This window comes from Melanerpes formicivorus, unplaced genomic scaffold (assembly GCF_026170545.1).
Source record: "Melanerpes formicivorus ecotype bairdi unplaced genomic scaffold, bMelFor1.0.p_v2 SCAF_116, whole genome shotgun sequence".
In the NCBI taxonomy this organism is placed as follows: domain Eukaryota; kingdom Metazoa; phylum Chordata; class Aves; order Piciformes; family Picidae; genus Melanerpes; species Melanerpes formicivorus.
Genome location: NW_027142468.1, coordinates 1,527,029 through 1,551,689, shown reverse-complemented (window position 1 = coordinate 1,551,689; position 24,661 = coordinate 1,527,029). Strand labels below are relative to the sequence as shown.

Sequence of the window (24,661 nt, the reverse complement as noted above, 5' to 3'; positions counted from 1 at the left end):
GTACAAGCAGCCTCTCAGACCCAAGCTGGATGCCCCTGCTCACAGCAAGGGGCCCTGGGAGAGTGAAACCTGTGCAGAAGAGAGCCTGAGCCTGAAAGCCACTGATGCCTACATGCCTCTGTGCCTGGCTCCTGTGCTGCACTGCATGCTTCAGAGACTGTGCCCAGAGGAGACTCAGAAGGCATAGCACAGTGCTGGAATGGGAAGGGAGCTCCAGAGATCATCCACTCCAAGCCCCCTGCCAGAGCAGCATCACCCAGGGCAGGGCACACAGAGCACAGCCAGGTGGGGCTGGAAAGCCTCCAGAGACTCCACAGCCTCTCTGGGCAGCCTGCTCCAGGCCTCCAGCAGCCTCACACCACAGAAGTTTCTCTCATGCTGAGGTTTCACCTGCTGGGTTCCAGCTTGTGCCTGCTGCTCCTTGTCCTGTCTCTGGGCACCACCAAACAGAGCCTGGCCCCTTCCTCCTGCCCCCCACCCCTCAGCTATTGATAGCCATTGATCAGATCCCTCTCAGCCTTCTCCTCTCCAGACTCAACAGCCCCAGGGCTCTCAGCCTCTCTCCACAGGGGAGATGCTCAAGTCCCCAAAGCCTCCTCCTGCCTCTCCCTTGGACTCCCCCCAGCAGCTCTCTGTCTCCCTTGAGCTGGGGAGCCCAGCACTGGACACAATACTCCAGCAGTGCTCTCAGCAGGGCAGAGCAGAGGGGCAGCAGAACCTCCCCAGCTTCTTGCTGCCCCCCAGGATGCCCTTGGCTCTCTTGGCCCCCAGGGCACATTGCTGCCCCATGCAGAACTTGCTGCCCACCAGCACCCCAAGCTCTTGCTCCATGCAGCTGCTCTGCAGCAGGGCAGCCTCCAACCTGCCCTGCTGCCTGCTGCTATTCCTGCCCAGCTGCAGGACCCTGCTCTTGCCCTCCTTGCCCTTCAGGAGCTTTGCCTGCAGCCAGCTCTCAGCCTGCCCAGCTCTGCTTGGATGGCAGCACAGCCTGAGGGCTGTCAGCCCCCCCCCAGCTTGGGAGCAGCAGAGCTTGCTGAGGGAGCCCTCAGTGCCCTCAGCCAGGTGCTTGGGAGAGCTGTTGAACACAAGTGGGCCCAGAGCTGATCCCTGGGGAGCAGCACTAGCCACAGGCCTCCAAGCTGCCTCTGTGCCACTGCTGGCAGCCCTCTGAGCTCCTCTTGGGGATGCAGAAGTTCTGGCTGAGGAAAAACCTGTATAAGTAATGCACCTTTGCCCTCTTGGCCATGAGGGACAGGAGGACTTTCCCTCACACAGGGCAGAAACCAGCAGGGGACAAAAAGGTCACACCCCAGCCACTGAAGCCCAGAAGCAGTCACAGCCCAGCAGTGCCCTGCACATGGCAGGATGTCTCCTTTGGGCCCTAAGCCACTCTGGTGCCCAGGGGTGAGGGGCTGGGCTGGCAGCTTGGGCACTCTGAAGGAGCTGTTCAAGCCCAGCCCACGACCAGGCTGCACAAGCAGCAGCTGCTGGGAGCTGCTAACATCTCCCAGGCCTGGGCTGCCTTAGAGACATTGCTTTTGTGGTCATGTTGTGGCAGGGTGAGGACAGCTCTTGGAGCTCTGATGTGTGAAGAGCTTGGTGCAGCTGGAGGGCCAAAAACCACTCACTGGCAGCACTGAAGTGCCCTGGCAGCAGCTCTTGGCCAGCTGGCTTCCTCCCCACATCCTGTGGGAGAGGGGAGACTGAGACTCAGGGAGAGTGAGGCTGGGGAGAGCCTGGCCCTGGCTGCCCAGGGAGGCTGGGGCTGCCTCCTGCCTGCAGGTGTTCAGGGCCAGGCTGGATGAGGCTGAGCTCCTGCCTCAGCTTCCCCTCTGGGCTGAGCTCACCACAGCTGCTTTCCACCTGCCAGCACAGTGGGGGCTGGAGAGCTCTCAGCCTGCTGCTGCACAGAGCTGGCAGCCCTAGGGGCAGGCAGCACAGTGCCTGTGGAGCTCTGCTGGGATGCTGAGAGGTGAGTCTGGAGCACAGAGCCAGCCCTGTGCCCCTGCACCCTTCACATCCCTCCTGGGGGAGAGGGGAGGCTGGGGGGTACCCCTTGGCTTTGCTGTGGTGCCCTTCCCCACGTGGTGCCAGGGGGCTGTGCAGTGCCAGCAGCCATCTGCCCCCTCCCTGCAGCTGTGCTGAAAGTTGGCCATCAGACACCCAAGCAGGGGGCACAGAAATGTCCTGGAGAGCAGCCCAGGGACATGAAAACGCTGCTGCACCCCTGCTGCCCTTTGCAGAAGGTCCCTTTCAGGTCAAACAGAGCATCAGACAGCAACCAAACTGCTGGGGCAGGGCCAGGGGAGGCCACAGAGATGCTCAGAGGGCTGCAGAACCTCCCCTGTGGGGCCAGGCTGGGAGAGTTGGGGCTGTGCAGCCTGGAGAAGAGAAGGCTCCAGGGAGACCTCAGAGCAGCCTTGCAGGAGCTGAAGGGCTCCAGGAGAGCTGGGGAGGGACTCTGGCCAAGGGCTGGGAGGGACAGGCTGAGGAACAATGTCTTTGAGCTGGGAGAGGAGAGACTGAGAGTGGAGACTGAGAGTGGAGAGGAGGAAGAAACTGTTGGCAGTGAGGCTGGGGAGAGCCTGGCACAGGCTGCCCAGGGAGGCTGTGGCTGCCTCCTGCCTGGAGGTGCTCAGGACCAGGCTGGATGAGGCCTTGAGCAGCCTGTGCTGGTGGGAGGGGTCCCGGCCCATGGCAGGGGGCTGGAGCTGGATGAGCTTTCAGCTCCCTTCCAACCCAAGCCATGCCAGGGTTCTGGGAAGCCCAACCTGGCATCTGCAGCCCCCCCTGGGCACTCCCTGTAGCTCTGTGCCTCAGTTTCACAGCCTCTGGGAGGCTTTTCCATGGGCAGAGCTACAAAGCAGCTCTGCTCTGGGTTGTCAGCAGCATGTAGGTGCCACAGATGATGCCAAGTGGGGGATCACACTCCCAGAGGAGCAACTTCTGCCTGTCAGGAGGCTGAGCCAGAGGAGCTCAGGGGAGAGACTCTCACAATGCTTTCTCCTGGCAGCACTCACTCCACACACTTGTGCCAGAGCTGAGCACTGCAGGAGATGCCAGCCCAGGGCAGCTCCTGCACCCCCCCTTTGCCCTCCAGCTTAGCTGTGCAGCATCCCTGCCATGCCCCTGTGCCCAGGGGAAACTCAGGCTGGGCTGCTTTCCTCTCAAGCTGGTGCAGAGGAACAGAGGGCTGGGACTGGATGATCCTTAAGGTCCCTTCCACCCCAAGGGATGCCAGGATGCTGTGGCTTCAAGGAATGGACTTTTGTGAAGCTCTCCTTTAGTTCTGTGTGTACAGCACCCATGCAGTGCACTGCTGCTCCCTGCAGAGGCTCACAGAGGCTATTCCAGCTAAAACACAGCTCCCATGGACCTGGGGAAGCTCTGGGGCTGCAGGCCTTGTTCTCTAAACCCAACAGCTCAACGTTGAAGGGCACAAGGGGGAGAGATATCCCAGCTCTTCCAGGAGACCTTTCATTTCAGGAGGCTCAAGGCAATGTACAGCATCTTTCACAGAATCACCAAGGGTGGAAGAGACCTCAAGGATCATCCAGTCCAACCTGGCACCACAGACCTCAGGACCAGACCATAACACCAAGTGCCACATCCAATCCCCTCTGGAACACCTCCAGGCACAGGGACTCCACCACCTCCCTGGGCAGCACATCCCCAGGGCCAATCTCTCTTGCTGGGAAGAATTTCTTCCTCACCTCCAGCCTCAACCTCCCCTGGCACAGCTTGAGACTGTGTCCTCTTGTTCTGCTGCTGGCTGCCTGGGAGAAGAGCCCAACCCCCACCTGGCTCCAACCTCCCTGCAGGGAGTTGCAGAGAGCAAGAAGGTCTCCCCTGAGCCTCCTCTTCTCCAGGCTAAGCAACCCCAGCTCCCTCAGCCTCTCCTCACAGGGCTGTGCCCCAGGATCCCAGGAGCAGCAGTGAATGTGACCTTCCCCCCAAGCAGAATCTCAATCACCTAGCATACAAAATCGTGCTGGGATATGCATTTACAGCTGGCACCAAGTGCCCAAGGTGCAGTGCCAGAGTGCAAAGCCCAGCAGGCTGCAGAGGGCCTGCAACACCAACACATGGAGAGGGCTTTTGTCACGCAGGACAGAGCCAGCGCTCAGCGTTCGGGCACCAGGGGCTGGGGTCAGCCCTCAGGGGAACCTGCCTGGGGAGCAGCTCCCCGCAGGTGAGGTCCCACGGCCTGCCGCTGCCAGGGGCTGCGGAGGGGCTGCTGAGGAGGGGCTGCTGAGGAGGGGCAGCTGAGGAGGGGCTGCTGAGGAGGGGCTGAGGAGGGGCAGCTGGGGAGGGGCAGCTGAGGAGGGGCTGCTGAGGAGGGGCTGCTGAGGAGGGGCAGCTGAGGAGGGGCTGCTGAGGAGGGGCAGCTGGGGAGGGGCTGCTGAGGAGGGGCTGAGGAGGAGGGGCAGCTGAGGAGGGGCTGCTGGGGAGGGGCTGCTGAGGAGGGGCAGCTGGGGAGGGGCTGCTGAGGAGGGGCAGCTGAGGAGGGGCTGCTGAGGAGGGGCAGCTGGGGAGGGGCTGCTGAGGAGGGGCTGAGGAGGAGGGGCAGCTGAGGAGGGGCAGCTGGGGAGGGGGCTGCTGAGGAGGGGCAGCTGGGGAGGGGCTGCTGGGGAGGGGCTGCTGAGGAGGGGCAGCTGGGGAGGGGCTGCTGAGGAGGGGCTGCTGAGGAGGGGCTGCTGGGGAGGGGCTGCTGAGGAGGGGCAGCTGGGGAGGGGCTGCTGAGGAGGGGCTGCTGGGGAGGGGCAGCTGGGGAGGGGCAGCTGGGGAGGGGCTGCTGAGGAGGGGCAGCTGGGGAGGGGCTGCTGAGGAGGGGCAGCTGGGGAGGGGCTGCTGGGGAGGGGCTGCTGGGGAGGGGCAGCTGGGGAGGGGCTGCTGAGGAGGGGCTGCTGAGGAGGAGGGGCAGCTGGGGAGGGGCTGCTGAGGAGGGGCTGCTGAGGAGGGGCTGAGGAGGAGGGGCAGCTGGGGAGGGGCTGCTGAGGAGGGGCTGCTGAGGAGGAGGGGCAGCTGGGGAGGGGCTGCTGAGGAGGGGCTGCTGAGGAGGAGGGGCAGCTGAGGAGGGGCTGCTGAGGAGGAGGGGCAGCTGGGGAGGGGCTGCTGAGGAGGGGCAGCTGGGGAGGGGCTGCTGAGGAGGGGCTGCTGAGGAGGGGCAGCTGGGGAGGGGCTGCTGAGGAGGGGCAGCTGGGGAGGGGCTGCTGAGGAGGGGCTGCTGAGGAGGGGCTGCTGAGGAGGGGCAGCTGGGGAGGGGCTGAGGAGGAGGGGCTGAGGAGGAGGGGCAGCTGGGGAGGGGCTGCTGAGGAGGGGCTGAGGAGGAGGGGCAGCTGGGGAGGGGCTGCTGAGGAGGGGCTGCTGGGGAGGGGCTGCTGAGGAGGGGCTGAGGAGGAGGGGCAGCTGGGGAGGGGCTGCTGAGGAGGGGCTGCTGAGGAGGGGCAGCTGGGGAGGGGCTGCTGAGGAGGGGCAGCTGGGGAGGGGCTGCTGAGGAGGGGCAGCTGAGGAGGGGCTGCTGAGGAGGGGCAGCTGGGGAGGGGCAGCTGGGGAGGGGCTGCTGAGGAGGGGCAGCTGGGGAGGGGCTGCTGGGGAGGGGCTGCTGGGGAGGGGCTGCTGAGGAGGGGCTGCTGGGGAGGGGCAGCTGGGGAGGGGCTGCTGAGGAGGGGCTGCTGGGGAGGGGCTGCTGAGGAGGGGCTGCTGGGGAGGGGCTGAGGAGGAGGGGGGGCTGAGGAGGGGCTGCTGGGGAGGGGCTGCTGAGGAGGGGCTGCTGGGGAGGGGCAGCTGGGGAGGGGCTGCTGAGGAGGGGCTGCTGGGGAGGGGCAGCTGGGGAGGGGCTGCTGGGGAGGGGCTGCTGAGGAGGGGCTGCTGAGGAGGGGCTGCTGGGGAGGGGCTGAGGAGGGGCTGCTGAGGAGGGGCTGCTGAGGAGGGGCTGCTGGGGAGGGGCTGAGGAGGGGCTGAGAAGGGGCTGCTGAGGAGGGGCTGCTGAGGAGGGGCTGCTGGGGAGGGGCTGCTGAGGAGGGGCTGCTGAGGAGGGGCTGCTGGGGAGGGGCTGAGGAGGGGCTGCTGAGGAGGGGCTGCTGAGGAGGGGCTGCTGGGGAGGGGCTGAGGAGGGGCTGCTGAGGAGGGGCTGCCGAGGAGGGGCTGCTGGGGAGGGGCTGCTGGGGAGGGGCTGAGGAGGGGCTGCTGAGGAGGGGCTGCTGAGGAGGGGCTGCTGGGGAGGGGCTGAGGAGGGGCTGCTGAGGAGGGGCTGCTGAGGAGGGGCTGCTGGGGAGGGGCTGCTGAGGAGGGGCTGCTGAGGAGGGGCTGCTGGGGAGGGGCTGCTGAGGAGGGGCTGCTGGGGAGGGGCTGAGGAGGGGCAGCTGAGGAGGGGCTGCTGAGGAGGGGCTGCTGGGGAGGGGCTGAGAAGGGGCTGCTGAGGAGGGGCTGCTGAGGAGGGGCTGCTGGGGAGGGGCTGAGAAGGGGCTGCTGAGGAGGGGCTGCTGAGGAGGGGGCTGCTGGGGAGGGGCTGAGGAGGGGCTGCTGAGGAGGGGCTGCTGGGGAGGGGCTGCTGAGGAGGGGCTGCTGAGGAGGGGCTGCTGGGGAGGGGCTGAGAAGGGGCTGCTGAGGAGGGGCAGCTGGGGAGGGGCAGCTGAGGAGGGGCTGCTGGGGAGGGGCTGAGGAGGAGGGGGGGCTGAGGAGGGGCTGCTGAGGAGGGGCTGCTGAGGAGGGGCTGAGAAGGGGCTGCTGAGGAGGGGCTGCTGAGGAGGGGCTGAGGAGGGGCTGCTGAGGAGGGGGGGGCTGAGGAGGGGCTGCTGAGGAGGGGCTGCTGAGGAGGGGCTGCTGGGGAGGGGCTGCTGAGGAGGGGCTGCTGGGGAGGGGCTGCTGGGGAGGGGCTGCTGAGGAGGGGCTGCTGGGGAGGGGCTGCTGGGGAGGGGCTGCTGAGGAGGGGCTGCTGGGGAGGGGCTGAGGAGGGGCAGCTGAGGAGGGGCTGCTGAGGAGGGGCTGCTGAGGAGGGGCAGCTGAGGAGGGGCAGCTGGGGAGGGGCAGCTGAGGAGGGGCTGCTGAGGAGGGGCTGAGGAGGAGGGGCAGCTGGGGAGGGGCTGAGGAGGGGCTGCTGAGGAGGGGCAGCTGGGGAGGGGCTGAGGAGGAGGGGCTGAGGAGGAGGGGGGGCTGAGAAGGGGCAGCTGAGGAGGGGCAGCTGAGGAGGGGCAGCTGGGGAGGGGCAGCTGAGGAGGGGCAGCTGAGGAGGGGCAGCTGGGGAGGGGCAGCTGAGGAGGGGCTGCTGAGGAGGGGCTGAGGAGGAGGGGGGGCTGAGGAGGGGGGGCTGAGAAGGGGCTGCTGAGGAGAGGCTGCTGAGGAGGGGAGGGGCTGCCGAGGGGAGGGGCTGCCGAGGGGAGGGGCTGCCGAGGGGCTGGCGCGCAGGCGCCGCCGCCGCCGCCCTGCCTGACAAGGCCTAAGCGCAGAGAGCGCTGGCGCCGCCGCCGCGCGCAGCCACGGGGGACGCGGCCCGAGCTCGTGCAGCAACCGCCCCAGCGGCCGGGCGGCGCACGGCGCGTGGCGGCCGCCGCGCAGGCATGCGGCGAGGCCCCGCCCGGCCCAGGGACGGCCCCCGCGGGCCCCCTGGGAAGCGACGCTTGCGCAAGCGCGGAACGCGACGCGACGGGACCCGCCCCGGCCCCGCCCCGGCGCCCGGCGCGTGCTCGGCGGGAGCTGGCGCCTCGCGAGGGCACGCACGCGGCCGCACGCAGCCTCGCGCACGCGCGGCGCCGCTTACGCGCGGCACGCCCCCACTCCTTCCAGCATTCCCCCGTGGCGCCTCCCCGCCGCCCGCTCGCGGCAACGTGATGACGTCGTCACCGCGCCCCGTTTCCCCTCCCGGCCTGCGCCGCAACGTCCGCGCCGGGCCCCGCCCCCCGCCATAAAAGCGGCGGCGGGCGGCGGGCGCCATTGTGCTGCGGAGCAGGCCGCGGCGGTGGCAGTTTGTGGTTCTGCGACGCCGCGCCCCGGACCTCTCTCGCCGACTTTCTCTCTCTTCTCTCCTTCCTTCCCTTTCTCTTTCTTCTCCTCTCCCTCCCTTTCCCCGCTCCGCCGCGGACATGCCGCGCGTCTACATCGGCCGCCTGAGCTACCACGTCCGCGAGAAGGACATCCAGCGCTTCTTCAGCGGCTATGGCCGCCTGCTCGAGGTCGACCTCAAAAATGGGTGAGCGTCGTCCCGGAGCCCTGAAAGCCGATGTCGGCGCCTGGCGCTTCTCCCTACCCCCTTTGCCCCCCCCGGCCCTGCCGTCGCCGGGCCCGGGCTGGGCCGCCCCCGCCGCCCTCCTTTGCTTTCCGCGCCCCATGTTGTCGGCCGCTCCCGCCCGCGCTGCCGCGTGGCGCCCGGCTCAAGATGGCGGCGGCGCGGGGGGGAGCGGGGGCGCTGCGGCGGGGCCGGCGCCCATTGTCCCGGCCCGGCTCTGCCGCCCCGGCAGCCGCGGGCGGGCGGCTCGGTCTCGGCGGGCCCTGACGAGGCCTTTCCCTTTTCCCTCTCAGTTACGGCTTCGTGGAGTTCGAGGACTCCCGCGATGCCGACGATGCCGTTTACGAGCTGAACGGCAAGGACCTGTGCGGGGAGCGCGTCATCGTGGAGCACGCCCGCGGCCCGCGCCGCGACAGGGACGGCTACAGCTACAGTAGTCGCAGTGAGTACGGCCCCGCCGTGCCGCGCGGTCGGGAAGCTGCTGCGGGCGGGAGGCGCAGGAGGCTGGGGGAGGTCGGCTCTTGGCAGGGAGGTGGAGCGTAGGGGGCCGAGTCCCGGGGGGCCGGGGTGGGGGGGGGGGGTGGCTGTCTCTGCGGGCAGGGCAGGAGGGGATGCCCGGTGCAGCGCTCGGAGCGAGCTGCCTGCTGGCAGAGCGCTTGCAGGGGCGGTTTTGCCCGGCGCCGGCGCTGCACTTGGGTATCTCCTACAAAAACACACCGAATAACGTCTAGAGGGTAAAGGAGAAGCGATTCTGGCTGCGGAACCGTAGCCCGGAGAAGGGTCTCTAGGTAGTGTTGCGCGGTGTGCTCTGCTAACTCCAGGGCCCCGGCGTTCTGGGGGGCGTTTAGCTGGAACTGTGGTGTTGCATCACTGATGCTAGCAAGTAAATAACCGTCGTGTCCTCGGGGCAGGGGCGCTGGGCTGTGACCTTTCCCAGCTGCAGCCATAGGAGGGGCAGGGTGGGGGGGGGGGGGGGGGGAGGGTTTCAGGCAGCGATGTGTTTTTAACCGAACGAATGTGGGGGAGGTTGTGAACGTCTCTTGTGCTCAGCTGCCTTTGTAACTCTTAACGACTTGAGCTGAGCTCTTAGAACTGAGCTGGCACTAGTGCTGTAATGACAAGTACTGAAGTTTGCCTCTCAGTAGTCTCTAGCAGCTTGGGGGGGGGGGGGGGGGAAGGGGGAAAGGGGAAGAGGGGGGGAGGGGGGGGGGTGGTGGTGGGGGCTGTGCTTTAGGGTAAATATATTTAGGAATGAAGGAGAGGAAAGAGGAAAGAGAGAGAAAGAGAATCAGAATGTTTTGTTTGTTTGAAAATTGTTGCATGTTCGATTTCAAACCTTTTTAACAAGTCCTTGATGTTTCAATTTAAAAGTGACCAGTGGGGCTGAGGCTGTGTCCACTGAGGCTAAGATGACTGCCTTTCCTGATTGGCCATGGCTTTTCCATACATTGTGTGACCCTTGCCCTATGACCCTTTGGCTGACCTTACCGGAAGCCATGACGACAGCAGCCTTTTGCCATTAGACGCAGGGTGATGGTGAGGATCCCAAGGGTTAGACCCAAAACTGGTTAAACTGAACTAGGGGACTGTTAACCTTGGCGTGTGTTGTGGCCAGACCACCACCCAAAGCCTCATGCTGTGATGTAAGTACTTAGTGTAAACGAACCTAGCGTTGAACCGTGCTTTGTAACCACAAACCGACTGTAGAGAGTGATGCATGTGCTCAGTTAAGGTTGATCTTTTTCTTTACACTGTTCTGTAAAGTGCAAAAAAAACAAAACCAACAAACAAAAAAAAACTTAAGCCCAGGTGGAGAGGAAAACAAAGCAAAACAAACCACAAAAAGCTTTGATGAAAATTGGAGAGAGAGAGAAAAAAAAAAGAACGAAAAAAAAAGGAGAGAAAAAAAATTAACAACAAAAAAAGTTAACAACAAAAAAAGTTAACAACAAAAAAAGTTAACAACAAAAAAAGTTAACAACAAAAAAAGTTAACAACAAAAAAAGTTAACAACAAAAAAAGTTAACAACAAAAAAGTTAACAACAAAAAAGTTAACAACAAAAAAAGTTAACAACAAAAAAAGTTAACAACAAAAAAGTTAACAACAAAAAAAGTTAACAACAAAAAAGTTAACAACAAAAAAGTTAACAACAAAAAAGGAGAGAGAAGAACAAAAAGTAACAAGGAGCAGTCACTCTTCTAACAGATCTCAGGAAAACAACAAACCACAGGCTTGGAGGATGGTTTATTGGGGATGATTTCTTGATTCTCAGCCTGTTTTCTTGGTGACCAAGTTTGGTTTTTTTTGCCATTCATTGTGGCAAAAAAAAAAAAACCCCAAAACCAATTTGCAAAGAGTTTTTGTTTGGAGGCTTAGAGCACCCAAAAAAAACACCAAAAAAACCAAACCAACGACCAAACCAAACAGCAATAAAAGAATAGTCCTTACTCCAGTAAAGTAGTAACTGTTTCTTTTTTGTGAACTAACTTTTTCTCGGTCTGCCCTGGTGGCTTGCAGGCCAGCTAACTTTGTTTCTTTGCACCATCAAGGTGGGGGAGGTGGAGGCTATAGCAGCCGGAGGCAGTCTGGACGAGATAAATACGGCCCCCCCGTCCGTACAGAGCACAGGCTGATTGTTGAGAACCTGTCCAGTCGCTGTAGTTGGCAGGATTTGAAAGTAGGTATTGCTCTGCTGCTCCCTGGCCTTGCTCAGGGGCATGCTTGCTGGCACAGAATCCCCCAGTTAACCGGGATGGGAAAGGCCTCGGAGAGTCAGTGAGGTTGGAGGAGACCTCAGAGATCGGCGAGTCCAACCTGGCACCCAACACCTCCTTGAGTCCAACCTATTCCCTATCACCCAGCACCTCTTCCTCGAGTCCAACCTATTCCCTATCCCTCAGCACCTCCTCCTCGATTCCAACCTATTCCCTGGCACCCAGCACCTCCTTCTCGAGTCCAACCTATTCCCTGGCACCCAACACCTCCTCCTCAAGTCCAACCTATTCCCTGGCACCCAACACCTCCTCCTCAAGTCTAACCTATTCCCTGGCACCCAACACCTCCTCCTCAATTCCAGCCTATTCCCTGGCACCCAACACCTCCTCCTCAAGTCCGACCTATTCCCTGGCACCCAACACCTCCTCCTCAAGTCCAACCTATTCCCTATCACCCAGCACCTCTTCCTCAAGTCCAACCTATCCCCTGGCACCCAGCACCTCCTCCTCAAGTCCAACCTATTCCCTATCACCCAACACCTCCTCCTCGAGTCCAACCTATTCCCTGGCACCCAACACCTCCTCCTCAATTCCAACCTATTCCCTGGCACCCAGCACCTCCACCTCGAGTCCAACCTATTCCCTGGCACCCAACACCTCCTCCTCAAGTCTAACCTATTCCCTATCACTCAACACCTCCTCCTCAAGTCTAACCTATTCCCTATCACTCAACACCTCCTCCTCAAGTCTAACCTATTCCCTATCACCCAAGACCTCCTCCTCGAGTCCAACCTATTCCCTATCCCCCAACACCTCCTCCTCGAGTCCAACCTATTCCCTATCCCCCAACACCTCCTCCTCGAGTCCAACCTATCTGAAGGGGGCCTACAGGAAGGCTGGGGAAGGACTTCTCAGGATCTCAGGCAGTGATAGGACTAGGGGGAATGGAATGAAGCTGGAGGTGGGGAGCTTCAGGCTGGAGGTGAGGAGGAAGTTCTTCCCCATGAGAGTGGTGAAGCCCTGGAATGGGTTGTCCAGGGAGGTGGTTGGGGCCCTGCCCCTGGAGGTGTTTAAGGCCAGGCTGGCTGAGGCTCTGGCCAGGCTGATCTAGTGTGGGGTGTCCCTGCCCATGGCAGGGGGGTTGGAACTAGATGATCCTTGGGGTGCCTTCCAACCCTGAATGATACTATGATACTATGAAGTCCAACCTATTCCCTGGCACGCAACACCTCCTCCTCAAGTCCAACCTATTCCCTGGCACCCAACACCTCCTCCTCAAGTCCGACCTATTCCCTGGCACCCAACACCTCCTTCTCAAGTCCAACCTATTCCCTATCCCCCAACACCTCAAGTTCAAGCTGTTCCCTATGACCCAACCCCTCCTGACAGGTAAACCATGGCTCCCAAGTGCCACATCCAATCCCCTCTTGAACACCTCCAGGGATGGTATCATGGTATCAGTATCACTAAGGTTGGAAGAGACCTCAAAGATTGAGTCCAGCGTGTCATACCACAGAACTCATGAGTAGACCGTGGCTCCAAGTGCCACATCAAGTCCCCTCTTGAATCCCTCCAGGGATGGGGACTCCACCACCTGCCTGGCCAGCGCATCCCAAGGGCCAATCTCTCTTGATGGGAAGAATTTCTTCCTCATATCCAGCCCAAACCTCCCTTGGCACACCTTGAGACTGTGTCCTCTTGTTCTGGTGCTAGCTGCCTGGCAGAAGAGCCCAACCCCCACCTGGCTCCAACCTCCCTTCAGGGAGTTGCAGAGAGCAAGAAGGTCTCCCCTGAGCCTCCTCTTCTCCAGGCTAAGCAACCCCAGCTCCCTCAGCCTCTCCTCACAGGGCTGTGCCCCAGACCCCTCCCCAGCTTTGTTGCCCTTCTCTGGACACCTTCCAGCAGCTCAACCTCTTTCCTAACCTGAGGAGCCCAGAGCTGGACACAGGACTGCAGGTGTGGCCTGAGCAGTGCTGAGCACAGGGCAGGATGAGCTCCCTGCTCCTGCTGGCCACACAGATCAAGTCCAACCTGTCACCCAGCACCATCTAATCAACTAAACCAGGGCACCAAGTGCCTCATCCAGGCTGTGTTTAAACACCTCCAGGGATGGGGACTCCAACACCTCCAGGGATGGGGACTCCACCACCTCCCTGGGCAGCACATCCCAATGGGCAATCTCTCTGGGAAGAATTTTTTCCTCAAATCCAGCTCAAACCTCCCCCAGTGCTGCTTGAGTCTGTGTCCTCTTGTTCTGTCACTGCTTGCTTGGGAGAAGAGAACAATTCCCATCTGGCTATAAGCTCCCTTTAGGTAGTTGTAGAGAGCAGCAAGGTCTCCCCAGAGCCTTCTGACTGAGGGTGTGGAGTAAGGAGTTTCCCTGGGTTGTTCTTCACTAAGTTGTTTTTCACTGTGTTGTTCTTTCTGTTAGAAAAGAGAGGTTTTTAGCCATTTAAAACACTTTATGCCATAGCTGCTGGTAAAGCCTTGAGATCAGATAAAGTTGCAGCTGCAGGACACAGGGGCCAAAATATTCACACACTAAGAACCACAGAACTGGCAGGGCTGGAAGGGAGCTCAAGGCTCAGCCAGTCCCAACCCCCTGCCATGGGCAGGGACACCTCACACCACAGCAGGTTGCTCACAGCCACCTCCAGCCTGGCTGCAAACACCTCCAGGACGAGGCTTCCACCACCTCCCTGGGCAACCTCTGCCAGTCTCTCACCACCTTCATAGGGAAGTTGGCAGGAGACATCAACAAGAGACTGTAATGCTGCTGGAAGGTCAGAAAGTGACAGAAGAGACCAAGAAGTGAAAGGACTTTATCCAATGAAATGACTCCATGCATGGGTAACCATCTCCCAGAACTGTAATGAACCTGCATCACTTAAGTGAACAGAAAGCACACAGAGACCACTCCTGGGTATGCAGGCTGGAAGGGCAGAAGTAACACCCTGGAGAAGAGGAGGCTCAGGGGAGACCTCATTGCTGTCTACAACTCCCTGAAGGGAGGCTGTAGCCAGGTGGGGGTTGGGCTCTTCTCCCAGGCAGCCAGCACCAGAACAAGAGGACACAGTCTCAAGCTGTGCCAGGGGAGGTTCAGGTGGAGGTGAGGAAGAAATTCTTCCCAGAAGGAGAGATTGGCCCTGGAGATGTGCTGCCCAGGGAGGTGGTGGAGTCCCCATCCCTGGAAGTGTTCAGGCAGAGCCTGGCTGAGGCCCTTGGTGCCATGGTTTGGTTGATCAGATGGTGCTGGGGGAGAGCTTGGACTGGATGATCTCTGAGGCCCTTTCCAGCCTGGTTAACTATTCTCTTGGGGTGCATGAGTGCACTTGCTGCTCCCTGTGCTTGCCTGGACCTGTCTGAAGCTCTTGCAGGGCTCCTGCCTGGGGGGTGGTGCGCTAACGCTGTGTCTCCTGCCCGAAGGATTTCATGAGGCAGGCTGGGGAGGTGACCTATGCGGACGCTCACAAGGAGCGCACCAACGAGGGCGTGATCGAGTTCCGCTCCTACTCGGACATGAAGCGCGCCCTGGACAAGCTGGACGGCACCGAGATCAACGGCAGGAAGATCCGGCTGGTGGAGGACAAGCCCCGCTCCAGCCACCGCCGCTCCTACTCGGGCAGCAGGTCCAGGTAACCGCCTGGGGAGCTGTGACCTCAGTCTGCACTTGCAGCCCAGAAAGCCAACCAGAGCCTGGGCTGCAGCAGGAGAAGTGTGGCCAGCAGGGCAAGGGAGGTGATCCTCCCCCTCTGCTCAGCTCTGGGGAGACCCCACCTGCAGTACTGCCTCCAGCTCTGGAGCCCCTATGACAAGAGGGATGTGGAGGGGCTGGAAGGTGTCCAGAGCAGGGCCAGGAGGATGAGCAGAGGGCTGGAGCACCTCTCCTGTGAGGACAGACTGAAGGAGTTGGGGCTGTTCAGTCTGGAGAAGAGAAGGCTCCCAGGTGACCTCATTGTGGCCTTCCAGGATCTGCAGGGGGCTCCAGGAAGGCTGGGGAGGGACTGCTCAGGCAGTGCTAGGACTAGGGGGAATGGAATGAAGCTGGAGGTGGGGAGATTGAGGCTGGAGGTGAGGAGGAAGTTCTTCCCCATGAGAGTGGTGAAGCCCTGGAATGGGTTGTCCAGGGAGGTGGTCGAGGCCCTGTCCCTGGAGGTGTTTAAGGCCAGGCTGGATGAGGCTGTGGCCAGGCTGATCTAGTGTGGGGTGTCCCTGCTCATGGCAGGGGGTTGGAACTGGCTGATCCTTGTGGTCCCTTCCAACCCTGACTGATACTATGATACTATGACCTCCAGAGATCATCCACTCCGAGCCCCCTGCCAGAGCAGGGCACACAGAGCACAGCCAGCTGGGGCTTTAAAGCCTCCAGACTCCACAGCCTCTCTGGGCTGCCTGCTCCAGGCCTCCAGCAGCCTCACACCAAAGAAGTTTCTCCTCAGGTTGAGGTGGAACCTCCTGGGTTGCAGTTTGTGTCCATTGTTCCTTGTCCTGTCCCAGGACGCCAGCAAAAAGAGACCCTTTGCTTGACAGCCTTCAGATACTGTTAACCCTTGACCAGATCTCCTCACAGCCTGGTCTCCTCCAGACTAACCAGCCCCAGGGCTCTCAGCCTTTCCTGCTCAAACAGATGTTCAGTCCCTTCATCCTCACAGCCTCCCCTGGACACTCCAGTCTGTCCCTGGTCCCTCTTCAACTGGGGTGCCCAAAACCGGACACAGTACTCCAGCTGTGGTCTCACCAGGGCAGAGTAGAGCAGAAGGAGAACCTCCTTTGACCTGCTGGGGAGATGTCAGTTTCTGCATTGAGGCTGAGACTGAGAATGGCCGGGGGCTGCCTCTCCCCGGGGCTGGGGCTGCCTCTCCACGCAGCTGGGGGCTGCAGGAACAGGATGATGCAGAGCAGCCAGGCTGAGAGTTTCTGCCGTGTGAGACCCCAGGTGTTGAATCCAGGTGGACGTGTCTGTGTGTGTTCACGGGGCCAGACTTGCTCTGCAGAAGTTGTGCAGCAGCTCTGAGCTGGTACAGCAGGGCAGAGCAGCCAGAGGAGTGACCCCCTGCACCTGCCCTGTTCCCAGGTCCCGCTCCAGGAGACGATCTAGGAGCAGGAGTCGCAGGAGTCGCAGCAGCCGCAGCAGGTCCCGGAGCATCTCCAAAAGCAGGTCCAGGTAAGCCATGCCTGGGGTGCTGGCAGGGCAGGGAGTGGGCATTCAAAGTGCTGCCAGGCCCCTGCACTTGGCAGGTCAGGAGGAGTAAAAGCTGCTTTGGTGTTTTTCTCCCCTCTCCTCAGGTCCAAATCCAGGTCCCGAAGCAAAGACCGCTCCCGCTCCCGCTCGAAAAGCAGGAAGTCCAGGTCCAAGAGCAAGTCCAAAGCCAAGTCTGACCGGGGCTCACGCTCCCACAGCAGGTCCAAGGAGAAGTCGGAGAAGTCTCGCTCCAGATCCAGGTCCAGGTCCAGGTCTCCCAAAGAGAACGGTAAAGGAGACGCCAAGTCCAAGTCGCGGTCGCGGAGCCGGTCTCGCTCCGCTTCCCCCCAGCAGCAGCCCTCCGCCAAGGCTCGCTCCGAGTCGCCGCCCAAGAGAGCCGCCTCCCGCTCCCGCTCCAGATCCCGCTCGAAGTCCCGCTCCAGATCGAGATCCAGCTCGAGGGATTAAGGGCAGGGCTCCGCTCCTGCTCCCTGGCACACCCTCAGGGGACGCTCTCCTCCCCCTCAGGCCGTTAGTGTTATGTTAGTACTTCCGGAGTGGGGCTTTCCTTTCGCTCTTGCAGGAGGCCGTGGCCTAAGAACTTGAGCCGCGAGGCTTCAGAGGGCTTCTTGGCTATCCCAGGATGGGATGGGATGGGATGGGTGGTACCCAGCAGGGACAAGGGGAAACAAAACAAGACAACCCAGCACCAGATCCCTCTTTTTGTAGCGATCCAGCTCAAGGGTTTTGGTTTTCTAGCGTTTCTGCAGGAGTTTAACTTATCTACTCTGAAGTGCAAAGTGGTTTTTATATGAAAAATAAAACTGAATCTAAAGAGGCTTCCATCTGGGCTTTATTGGGGGGGGTGGGGGAGGGCTGGGGGAGGGGCTTGGGGGCTTGCTGTTGTTTTTCCCCTGATTTGTTTTTAATGGGTTTTAGGATTGTGGCTGTCATCAGCTGGTTAGAATTAGCCTTGCTGGGCAGCTCAGGTGATTCTCTTCTCTTGATTAGGAGCAGGCTGCAAACTACATCAATAGGTAAGGGGCAGGAAGGTTTCTTTCTAGACCAGCAATAAATTGTGGAGTGGAGGCAGGAGTTGGATCTAGCCAAAAAGAACATTTCCCCTTCCCCTTCCCTTCCCCCATACTGGGACTGTATTAAAGGTACTCTGGGACCTCTCTCCTACAGTATTGATCCAAACTCCTCCTCCCTTTCAGACTTGAAAGGATGGAAGCTCTCTGACTTTGCTTTGCTTGGATCTCAAGGTGGCACTGCCAGGCTCTGGGCTGTGCTCTGAGTCACTGCTCTCTCCTTTGTCAGCCTCCAAACACCTATGGGACATAGGAGAAAACCTAGGGAAAGAAAACCTCTCTGACTCTCCCCTCCTTCTGTTAACCTCTTGCTTCAGACTGGGAGAACTAAAACCCTTCTGGTGTGTAAGTCTGAACCTTACTGGCCAATGGAATCTTGGAGCTAGAGTTCTGGTCTTAACAACAACCACAACCACCAACCAACAAAGGCTTTGCTAAACCACAGTTGCCAAGTCACTTCTTGTGGGCTAGCACTCAGCACCCCTCCTCCCCCACCCCCAAACTCCCCTTTCTAGCTGGAACTGATTTTTGTAACATGCCATAGCAAGCATTAGAACTGCCTTGTACTCTTTCTACCATGTGTAGTTGGACTTGTATACAATTAAACTGGTGACTCAAACTGGTGTGGTTCTTGCACTGCAGTGGCCTTCAACTTCTGCTGGGGAGATCATTCCTGGCCTGCTCCAGCTGCTTAGCTCCAGGGAGAGACTTGGAGAGCTCTGCCAATGCACTTCCTGTGCTGGGCAGCTGGGCCCCAGCGCTACACAGCTCTAGATGCAGCTCAGACCTGGCTTGCAGCAGCTCTAGATGCAGCTTTAGGCTCAGTGCTCAGCAGCTCTAAACACAGCTCTAGGTGCAGCTCAGACCCAGCTTGCAGCAGCTTTAGGCCCAGAGCTCAGCAGCTCTAAACACAGCTCTAGATGCAGCTCAGACCTGCCTTGCAGCAGCTTTAGGCCCAGTGCTCAGCAGCTCTAAAAACAGCTCTAGATGCAGCTCAGACCCAGCTTGCAGCAGCTCTAGGCCTGGCTCATAGCAGCTCTAGATGCAGCTCTAGTCCCAGCATGCAGCAGCTCTGACCCAGCTCTAGATGCAGCTCTAGTCTCAGCATGCAGCAGCTCTGACCCAGCTCTAGATGCAGCTCTAGTCCCAGCTTGCAGCAGCTCTAGGCCTGGCTCATAGCAGCTCTAGATGCAGCTCTAGTCCCAGCATGCAGCAGCTCTGACCCAGCTCTAGATGCAGCTCTAGTCCCAGCATGCAGCAGCTCTGACCCAGCTCTAGATGCAGCTCTAGTCCCAGCTTGCAGCAGCTCTAGGCCTGGCTCATTGCAGCTCTAGATGCAGCTCTAGGCCCATCTCACAGAAGCTCAGACCCAGCTTTAGATGCAGCTCTAGGCCCAGTGTGCAGCAGCTCTAGGCGTGACTCATAGCAGCGTGATGATCTTTGAGGTCTCTTCCAACCTTAGTGATACTGATTAACAGCTCTAGGCCCAGCATGCAGCAGCTCAGACCCAGCTCTAGATGCAGCTCTAGGTCTAGCTTGCAGCAGCTCAGACCCAGCTCTAGATGCAGCTGTAGGCCATCTCACAGAAGCTCAGACCCAGCTCTAGATGCAGCTCTAGGCCTGGCTTGCAGCAGCTCAGACCCAGCTCTCCGTCCAGCTCTCAGCAGCTCAGACCCAGCTCTAGGTGCAGCTCTAGGCCTAGCTTGCAGCAGCTCAGACCCAGCTCTAGATGCAGCTCTAGGCCTGGCTTGCAGCAGCTCAGACCCAGCTCTAGGTACAGCTCTAGGCCTAGCTTGCAGCAGCTCAGACCCAGCTCTAGGTACAGCTCTAGGCCTGGCTTGCAGCAGCTCAGACCCAGCTCTAGGTACAGCTCTAGGCCCAGCATGCAGCAGCTCAGACCCAGCTCTAGATGCAGCTCTAGGCCTGGCTTGCAGCAGCTCAGACCCAGCTCTCCGTCCAGCTCTCAGCAGCTCAGACCCAGCTCTAGATGCAGCTCTAGGCCTGGCTTGCAGCAGCTCAGACCCAGCTCTAGGTACAGCTCTAGGCCTAGCTTGCAGCAGCTCAGACCCAGCTCTAGGTACAGCTCTAGGCCTGGCTTGCAGCAGCTCAGACCCAGCTCTAGGTACAGCTCTAGGCCCAGCATGCAGCAGCTCAGACCCAGCTCTAGATGCAGCTCTAGGCCTGGCTTGCAGCAGCTCAGACCCAGCTCTAGATGCAGCTCTAGGCCTGGCTTGCAGCAGCTCAGACCCAGCTCTCCGTCCAGCTCTCAGCAGCTCAGACCCAGCTCTAGGTGCAGCTCTAGGCCTAGCTTGCAGCAGCTCAGACCCAGCTCTCCGTCCAGCTCTCAGCAGCTCAGACCCAGCTCTAGGTACAGCTCTAGGCCTGGCTTGCAGCAGCTCAGACCCAGCTCTAGGTACAGCTCTAGGCCCAGCATGCAGCAGCTCAGACCCAGCTCTAGGTACAGCTCTAGGCCTGGCTTGCAGCAGCTCAGACCCAGCTCTCCGTCCAGCTCTCAGCAGCTCAGACCCAGCTCTAGGTGCAGCTCTAGGCCTAGCTTGCAGCAGCTCAGACCCAGCTCTAGATGCAGCTCTAGGCCTGGCTTGCAGCAGCTCAGACCCAGCTCTAGGTACAGCTCTAGGCCTAGCTTGCAGCAGCTCAGACCCAGCTCTAGGTACAGCTCTAGGCCTGGCTTGCAGCAGCTCAGACCCAGCTCTAGGTACAGCTCTAGGCCCAGCATGCAGCAGCTCAGACCCAGCTCTAGATGCAGCTCTAGGCCTGGCTTGCAGCAGCTCAGACCCAGCTCTAGATGCAGCTCTAGGCCTGGCTTGCAGCAGCTCAGACCCAGCTCTCCGTCCAGCTCTCAGCAGCTCAGACCCAGCTCTAGGTGCAGCTCTAGGCCTAGCTTGCAGCAGCTCAGACCCAGCTCTCCGTCCAGCTCTCAGCAGCTCAGACCCAGCTCTAGGTGCAGCTCTAGGCCTAGCTTGCAGCAGCTCAGACCCAGCTCTAGATGCAGCTCTAGGCCTGGCTTGCAGCAGCTCAGACCCAGCTCTAGGTACAGCTCTAGGCCTAGCTTGCAGCAGCTCAGACCCAGCTTGCAGCAGCTCTAGGCCTGGCTCATAGCAGCTCTAGATGCAGCTCTCAGTCCAGCTCTCAGCAGCTCAGACCCAGCTCTCGGTCCAGCTCTCAGCAGCTCAGACCCAGCTCTCGGTCCAGCTCTCAGCAGCTCTAGATGCAGCTCTAGACCCCGCTCTAGGCCCCAGCTGTAGCCTCTGCTCTAGACCCAGCTCTCAGCAGCCAAGCACTGCCTGTCCCAGTGCATTGTCGTCGCGGCGCGGCTGGCTGCAGGCAGCAGCTGAGGGAGGGCTGCCTCTGTCCAGGTCAGGCACAAGCAGCACTGGAGGGCAGCTGGGTGCCAGCTGGGTGCCAGCTGGGCTTTGCTGGCAGTACTTTGTGACCTGAGCAGCTGAGAATCAGTTCTCCATCTCTTGCCTGATCACCCTGGGAAGGCCTCAGCTGCTGCCTGCTGCTCACAGGTGGCTGTGCTGCAGCGAGAGGGGAGCCCAGGGGGAGTGTATTGCCCAGGCTCTCAATGGCACCTGCAGGGAGGTGAGGGCCTGGCTCTGGCTGCCAGGGGCTAGGGCAGCATTGCTGTTGCATTGCCAGCTCCATGCTGGTGCAGCTGCAAGCCAAGCTTCCCTGGGATTGTTTGTGCAGCCTTGGGAGAGAGGCCTGGTGAGGAGGGACTGGGGGTGCTGGTTGGCAACTGGCTGGCCAGGAGCCAGCAGGGTGCCCAGGGGGCATAGAAGGCCAGTGGCATCTTGGCCTGGATCAGGAGCAGTGTGGCCAGCAGGAGCAGGGATGGAGTTCTGCCCTGTGCTGGGCACTGGGGAGGCTTCACCTCCAGCACTGTGCAGCTCTGGGCCCTCCCTGCAAGAGAGATCTTGAGGTGCTGGAGCAGGTCCAGAGGAGAGCAACAAGAGTGGGGAGGGGGCTGGAGGGGAAGTCTGATGAGGAGAGGCTGAGGGAGCTGGGGGTGTTCAGCCTGGAGAAGAAGAGGCTCAGGGGGGACCTTATCACTCTCCACAGTTACCCAAAGGGAAGCTGTAGTGAGGTGGGGGATGGGCTCTGTTCCCAGGCAACTTGTGACAAGAGGAGAGGGCAGGAAGCTGTGCCAGGGGAAGCTTAGGTTGGATGCTAGGAAGCACTTCCACAGGGAAAGGGAATCAGACACTGGGATGGATTGCCCAGGCAGGTCACAGAGTCACTACCCCTGGAGGAGTTTAAGAGAAGATTGGATGTGGCACTTAGTGCCATGGGCTGGAGGAGGGGGTGGGGTTGGGTCATAGGCTGGGCTGGAGGAGGTGGTGGGGTTGGGTCATAGGCTGGGCTGGAGGAGGTGGTGGGGTTGGGTCATAGGCTGGGCTGGAGGAGGTGGTGGGGTTGGGTCATAGGCTGGGCTGGAGGAGGTGGTGGGGTTGGGTCAAAGGCTGGGCTGGAGGAGGTGGTGGGGTTGGGTCATAGGCTGGGCTGGAGGAGGTGGTGGGGTTGGGTCAAAGGCTGGGCAGGATGAGCTGAGAGCTCTGTTCCAGCTTCAGTGATTCTGTGAGCTCTGGCATCGCTAAATCTGCACTTCTGCAGAGGGCATTCAGTGCTAACACTGCAGCCTCTGCCCCTGCAGTGAGCTGATGGATTCCCTGCCCTGCAGTGAGCTGATGGATTCCTGCCCTGCAGTGAACTGATGGATTCCCAGCTCTGCAGTGAGCTGATGGATTCCCTGCCCTGCAGTGAGCTGATGGATTCCCTGCCCCTGCAGTGAGCTGATGGATTCCCTGCCTGTGCAGTGAGCTGATGGATTCCCTGCCCTGCAGTGAGCTGATGGATTCCCTGCCCCTGCAGTGAGCTGATGGATTCCTGCCCTGCAGTGAGCTGATGGATTCCTGCCCTGCAGTGAGCTGATGGATTCCCTGCCTGTGCAGTGAGCTGATGGATTCCCTGCCCTGCAGTGAGCTGATGGATTCCCTGCCCCTGCAGTGAGCTGATGGATTCCCTGCCTGTGCAGTGAGCTGATGGATTCCCTGCCCCTGCAGTGAGCTGATGGATTCCTGCCCTGCAGTGAGCTGATGGATTCCCTGCCCTGCAGTGAGCTGATGGATTCCCTGCCCTGCAGTGAGCTGATGGATTCCTGCCCTGCAGTGAGCTGATGGATTCCCTGCCCTGCAGTGAGCTGATGGATTCCCTGCCCTGCAGTGAGCTGATGGATTCCCTGCCCTGCAGTGAGCTGATGGATTCCCTGCCCCTGCAGTGAGCTGATGGATTCCTGCCCTGCAGTGAGCTGATGGATTCCCTTCCTCTGGTTGATCTGTGTGAAGGAATCCCTTGTTGTCACAGCTGGAGCTGATGTTGAGCTGTATCCCAGCACCATGCCCAGGCCAATGGGATGCAGTGCTGCTGCTCACTGCAGCTGATGCCTTTCCTGCCCTGGATTGCACAGGCAGGGGAGCACTGGGGCTTGCACAGAGCTTGGACTCTGCAAGAAGAGGTTGGTGCAGCTCTGCAGCCCTAAGCTGTGCTTGTGGAGGCTTTTGCCTGCCCTGCCCTCTGCACACCCAGGCTCCAGCCCTCCTTGGCTGTGCTGGTGCAGGAAGCTGAGGCTGATTGGGCTGGAGAAGGCTGAGAGCAGATTTTGTCTGTCTGTAAACATCTGCAGGGTGGTGCCAAGCAGCAGGGGCCAGGCTCTGCTCAGTGCTGTCCTGGGACAGGACAAGGAGCAGGGGACACAAACTGCAGCCCAGGAGGTTCCACCTCAGCATGAGAGAAACTTCTGTGGTGTGAGGCTGCTGGAGGCCTGGAGCAGGCTGCCCAGAGAGGCTGTGGAGTCTCTGGAGGCTTTCCAGCCCCACCTGGCTGTGCTCTGTGTGCCCTGCCCTGGGTGATGCTGCTCTGGCAGGGGGCTTGGAGTGGATGATCTCTGGAGCTCCCTTCCCACCCCCCATTCTATGAGCATAGGTCAGAGTTCCTCTTTGCTGAGCTTCCATGAGGGCTTCAGCAGAAAGCCTCACCCTCAAAACAAGGGTGGAGGCCAGCAGAAGGACCTCCTGTGCCTGTGGTGATAAGAAGTTAAGAACCAGGGGGCTGGCAATTGCTTGGAGGTGTAGCAGCTTGTCCTAAACCACTGCCAGCAGGAGAATGCCTTGCCCCTTAGAGTAGCAATTAGCACCCCAGCCTTGCCTGGCAATTAAGGCTGAGCTTGGAAGGGTGCTGGGCCAGCTCATTTCAACTCCAATGTTGCCTAGGAAGGTTGGAGCAGATAATCATAGTATCCTAGTATCATAGAATCAGTCAGGGTTGGAAGGGACCACAAGGATCATCCAGTTCCAACCCCCCTGCCATGGGCAGGGACACCCCACACTAGATCAGCCTGGCCAGAGCCTCAGCCAGCCTGGCCTTAAACACCTCCAGGGACAGGGCCCCAACCACCTCCCTGCACAACCCATGCCAGGGCTTCACCACTCTCATGGGGAAGAACTTCCTCCTCCCCTCCAGCCTCAATCTCCCCACCTCCAGCTTCATTCCATCCCCCTAGTCCTATCACTGCCTGAGATCCTGAGCAGTCCCTCCCCAGCCTTCCTGGAGCCCCCTTCAGATCCTGGAAGGCCACAATGAGGTCACCTGGGAGCCTTCTCTTCTCCAGACTGAACAGCCCCAACTCCTTCAGTCTGTCCTCATAGGAGAGGTGCTCCAGCCCTCTGCTCCTCCTCCTGGCCCTGCTCTGGACACCTTCCAGCACCTCCAGATCCCTCTTGCCATAGGGGCTCCAGAGCTGGAGGCAGTACTCCAGGTGGGGTCTGCCCAGAGCTGAGCAGAGGGGGAGAATCACCTCCCTTGCCCTGCTGGCCACACTTCTCCTGCTGCAGCCCAGGCTCTGGTTGGCTTTCTGGGCTGCAAGTGCACACTGAGAGCTCCTGCTGAGCTTCTCCTCCCCCAGCACCCCCAAGGCTCTCTCCTCAGGGCTGCTTCCCAGCCAGTCCCTGCCCAGCCTGGCTTTGTGCCTGGGATTGCCTCCACCCAGCTGCAGGACCCTGCCCTTGGTCTTGCTGAACCTCCTGAGGTTGGCTTGTACCCAGCTCTGCAGCCTGTCCAGGTCCCTCTGGCTGGATCCCTTCCCTCCAGCCTGTCCAGGTCCCTCTGGCTGGATCCCTTCCCTCCAGCCTCTCCAGGTCCCTCTGGCTGGATCCCTTTCCCTCCAGCCTCTCCAGGTCCCTCTGGCTGGATCCCTTCCCTCCAGCCTGTCCAGGTCCCTCTGGCTGGATCCCTTCCCTCCAGCCTGTCCAGGTCCCTCTGGCTGGATCCCTTCCCTCCAGCCTGTCCAGGTCCCTCTGGATGGATCCCTTCCCTCCAGCTGTCTGCTGCACCACACAGCTTGGTGTCATCAGCAAACCTGCTGAGGC

General features: G+C 60.4%; 1 protein-coding gene and 1 long non-coding RNA gene across 2 annotated transcripts; both read left to right on the top strand.

Moving 5' to 3' along the window:
* The first annotated feature begins 7,920 nt into the window (after positions 1-7,920).
* Positions 7,921-17,832, top strand: LOC137456091 (serine/arginine-rich splicing factor 6). The gene is made up of 6 exons (XM_068167394.1): positions 7,921-8,188; positions 8,518-8,666; positions 10,776-10,903; positions 14,367-14,575; positions 16,015-16,104; positions 16,227-17,832. Exons 1-6 carry the CDS (start codon positions 8,082-8,084, stop codon positions 16,588-16,590), a joined length of 1,047 nt encoding a protein of 348 aa, XP_068023495.1. The 5' UTR covers positions 7,921-8,081; the 3' UTR covers positions 16,591-17,832.
* On the top strand, positions 10,232-10,633 carry LOC137456092 (uncharacterized). Its single transcript, XR_010990951.1, has 2 exons — positions 10,232-10,307; positions 10,385-10,633. It is a non-coding gene; the product is annotated as an uncharacterized lncRNA (long non-coding RNA).
* Positions 17,833-24,661: the final 6,829 nt, after the last annotated feature.

What these genes read in the sequence shown, in the direction of transcription:
- LOC137456091 (XM_068167394.1), top strand. Translation starts at nt 8,082, where the DNA reads ATGCCGCGCGTCTACATCGGCCGCCTGAGCTACCACGTCCGCGAGAAG. An exon ending in CTACAGCTACAGTAGTCGCA is followed by an intron (nt 8,667 to 10,775) that starts GTGAGTACGGCC and finishes TGCACCATCAAG; the next exon opens with GTGGGGGAGGTGGAGGCTAT. An exon ending in TACTCGGGCAGCAGGTCCAG is followed by an intron (nt 14,576 to 16,014) that starts GTAACCGCCTGG and finishes CCCTGTTCCCAG; the next exon opens with GTCCCGCTCCAGGAGACGAT.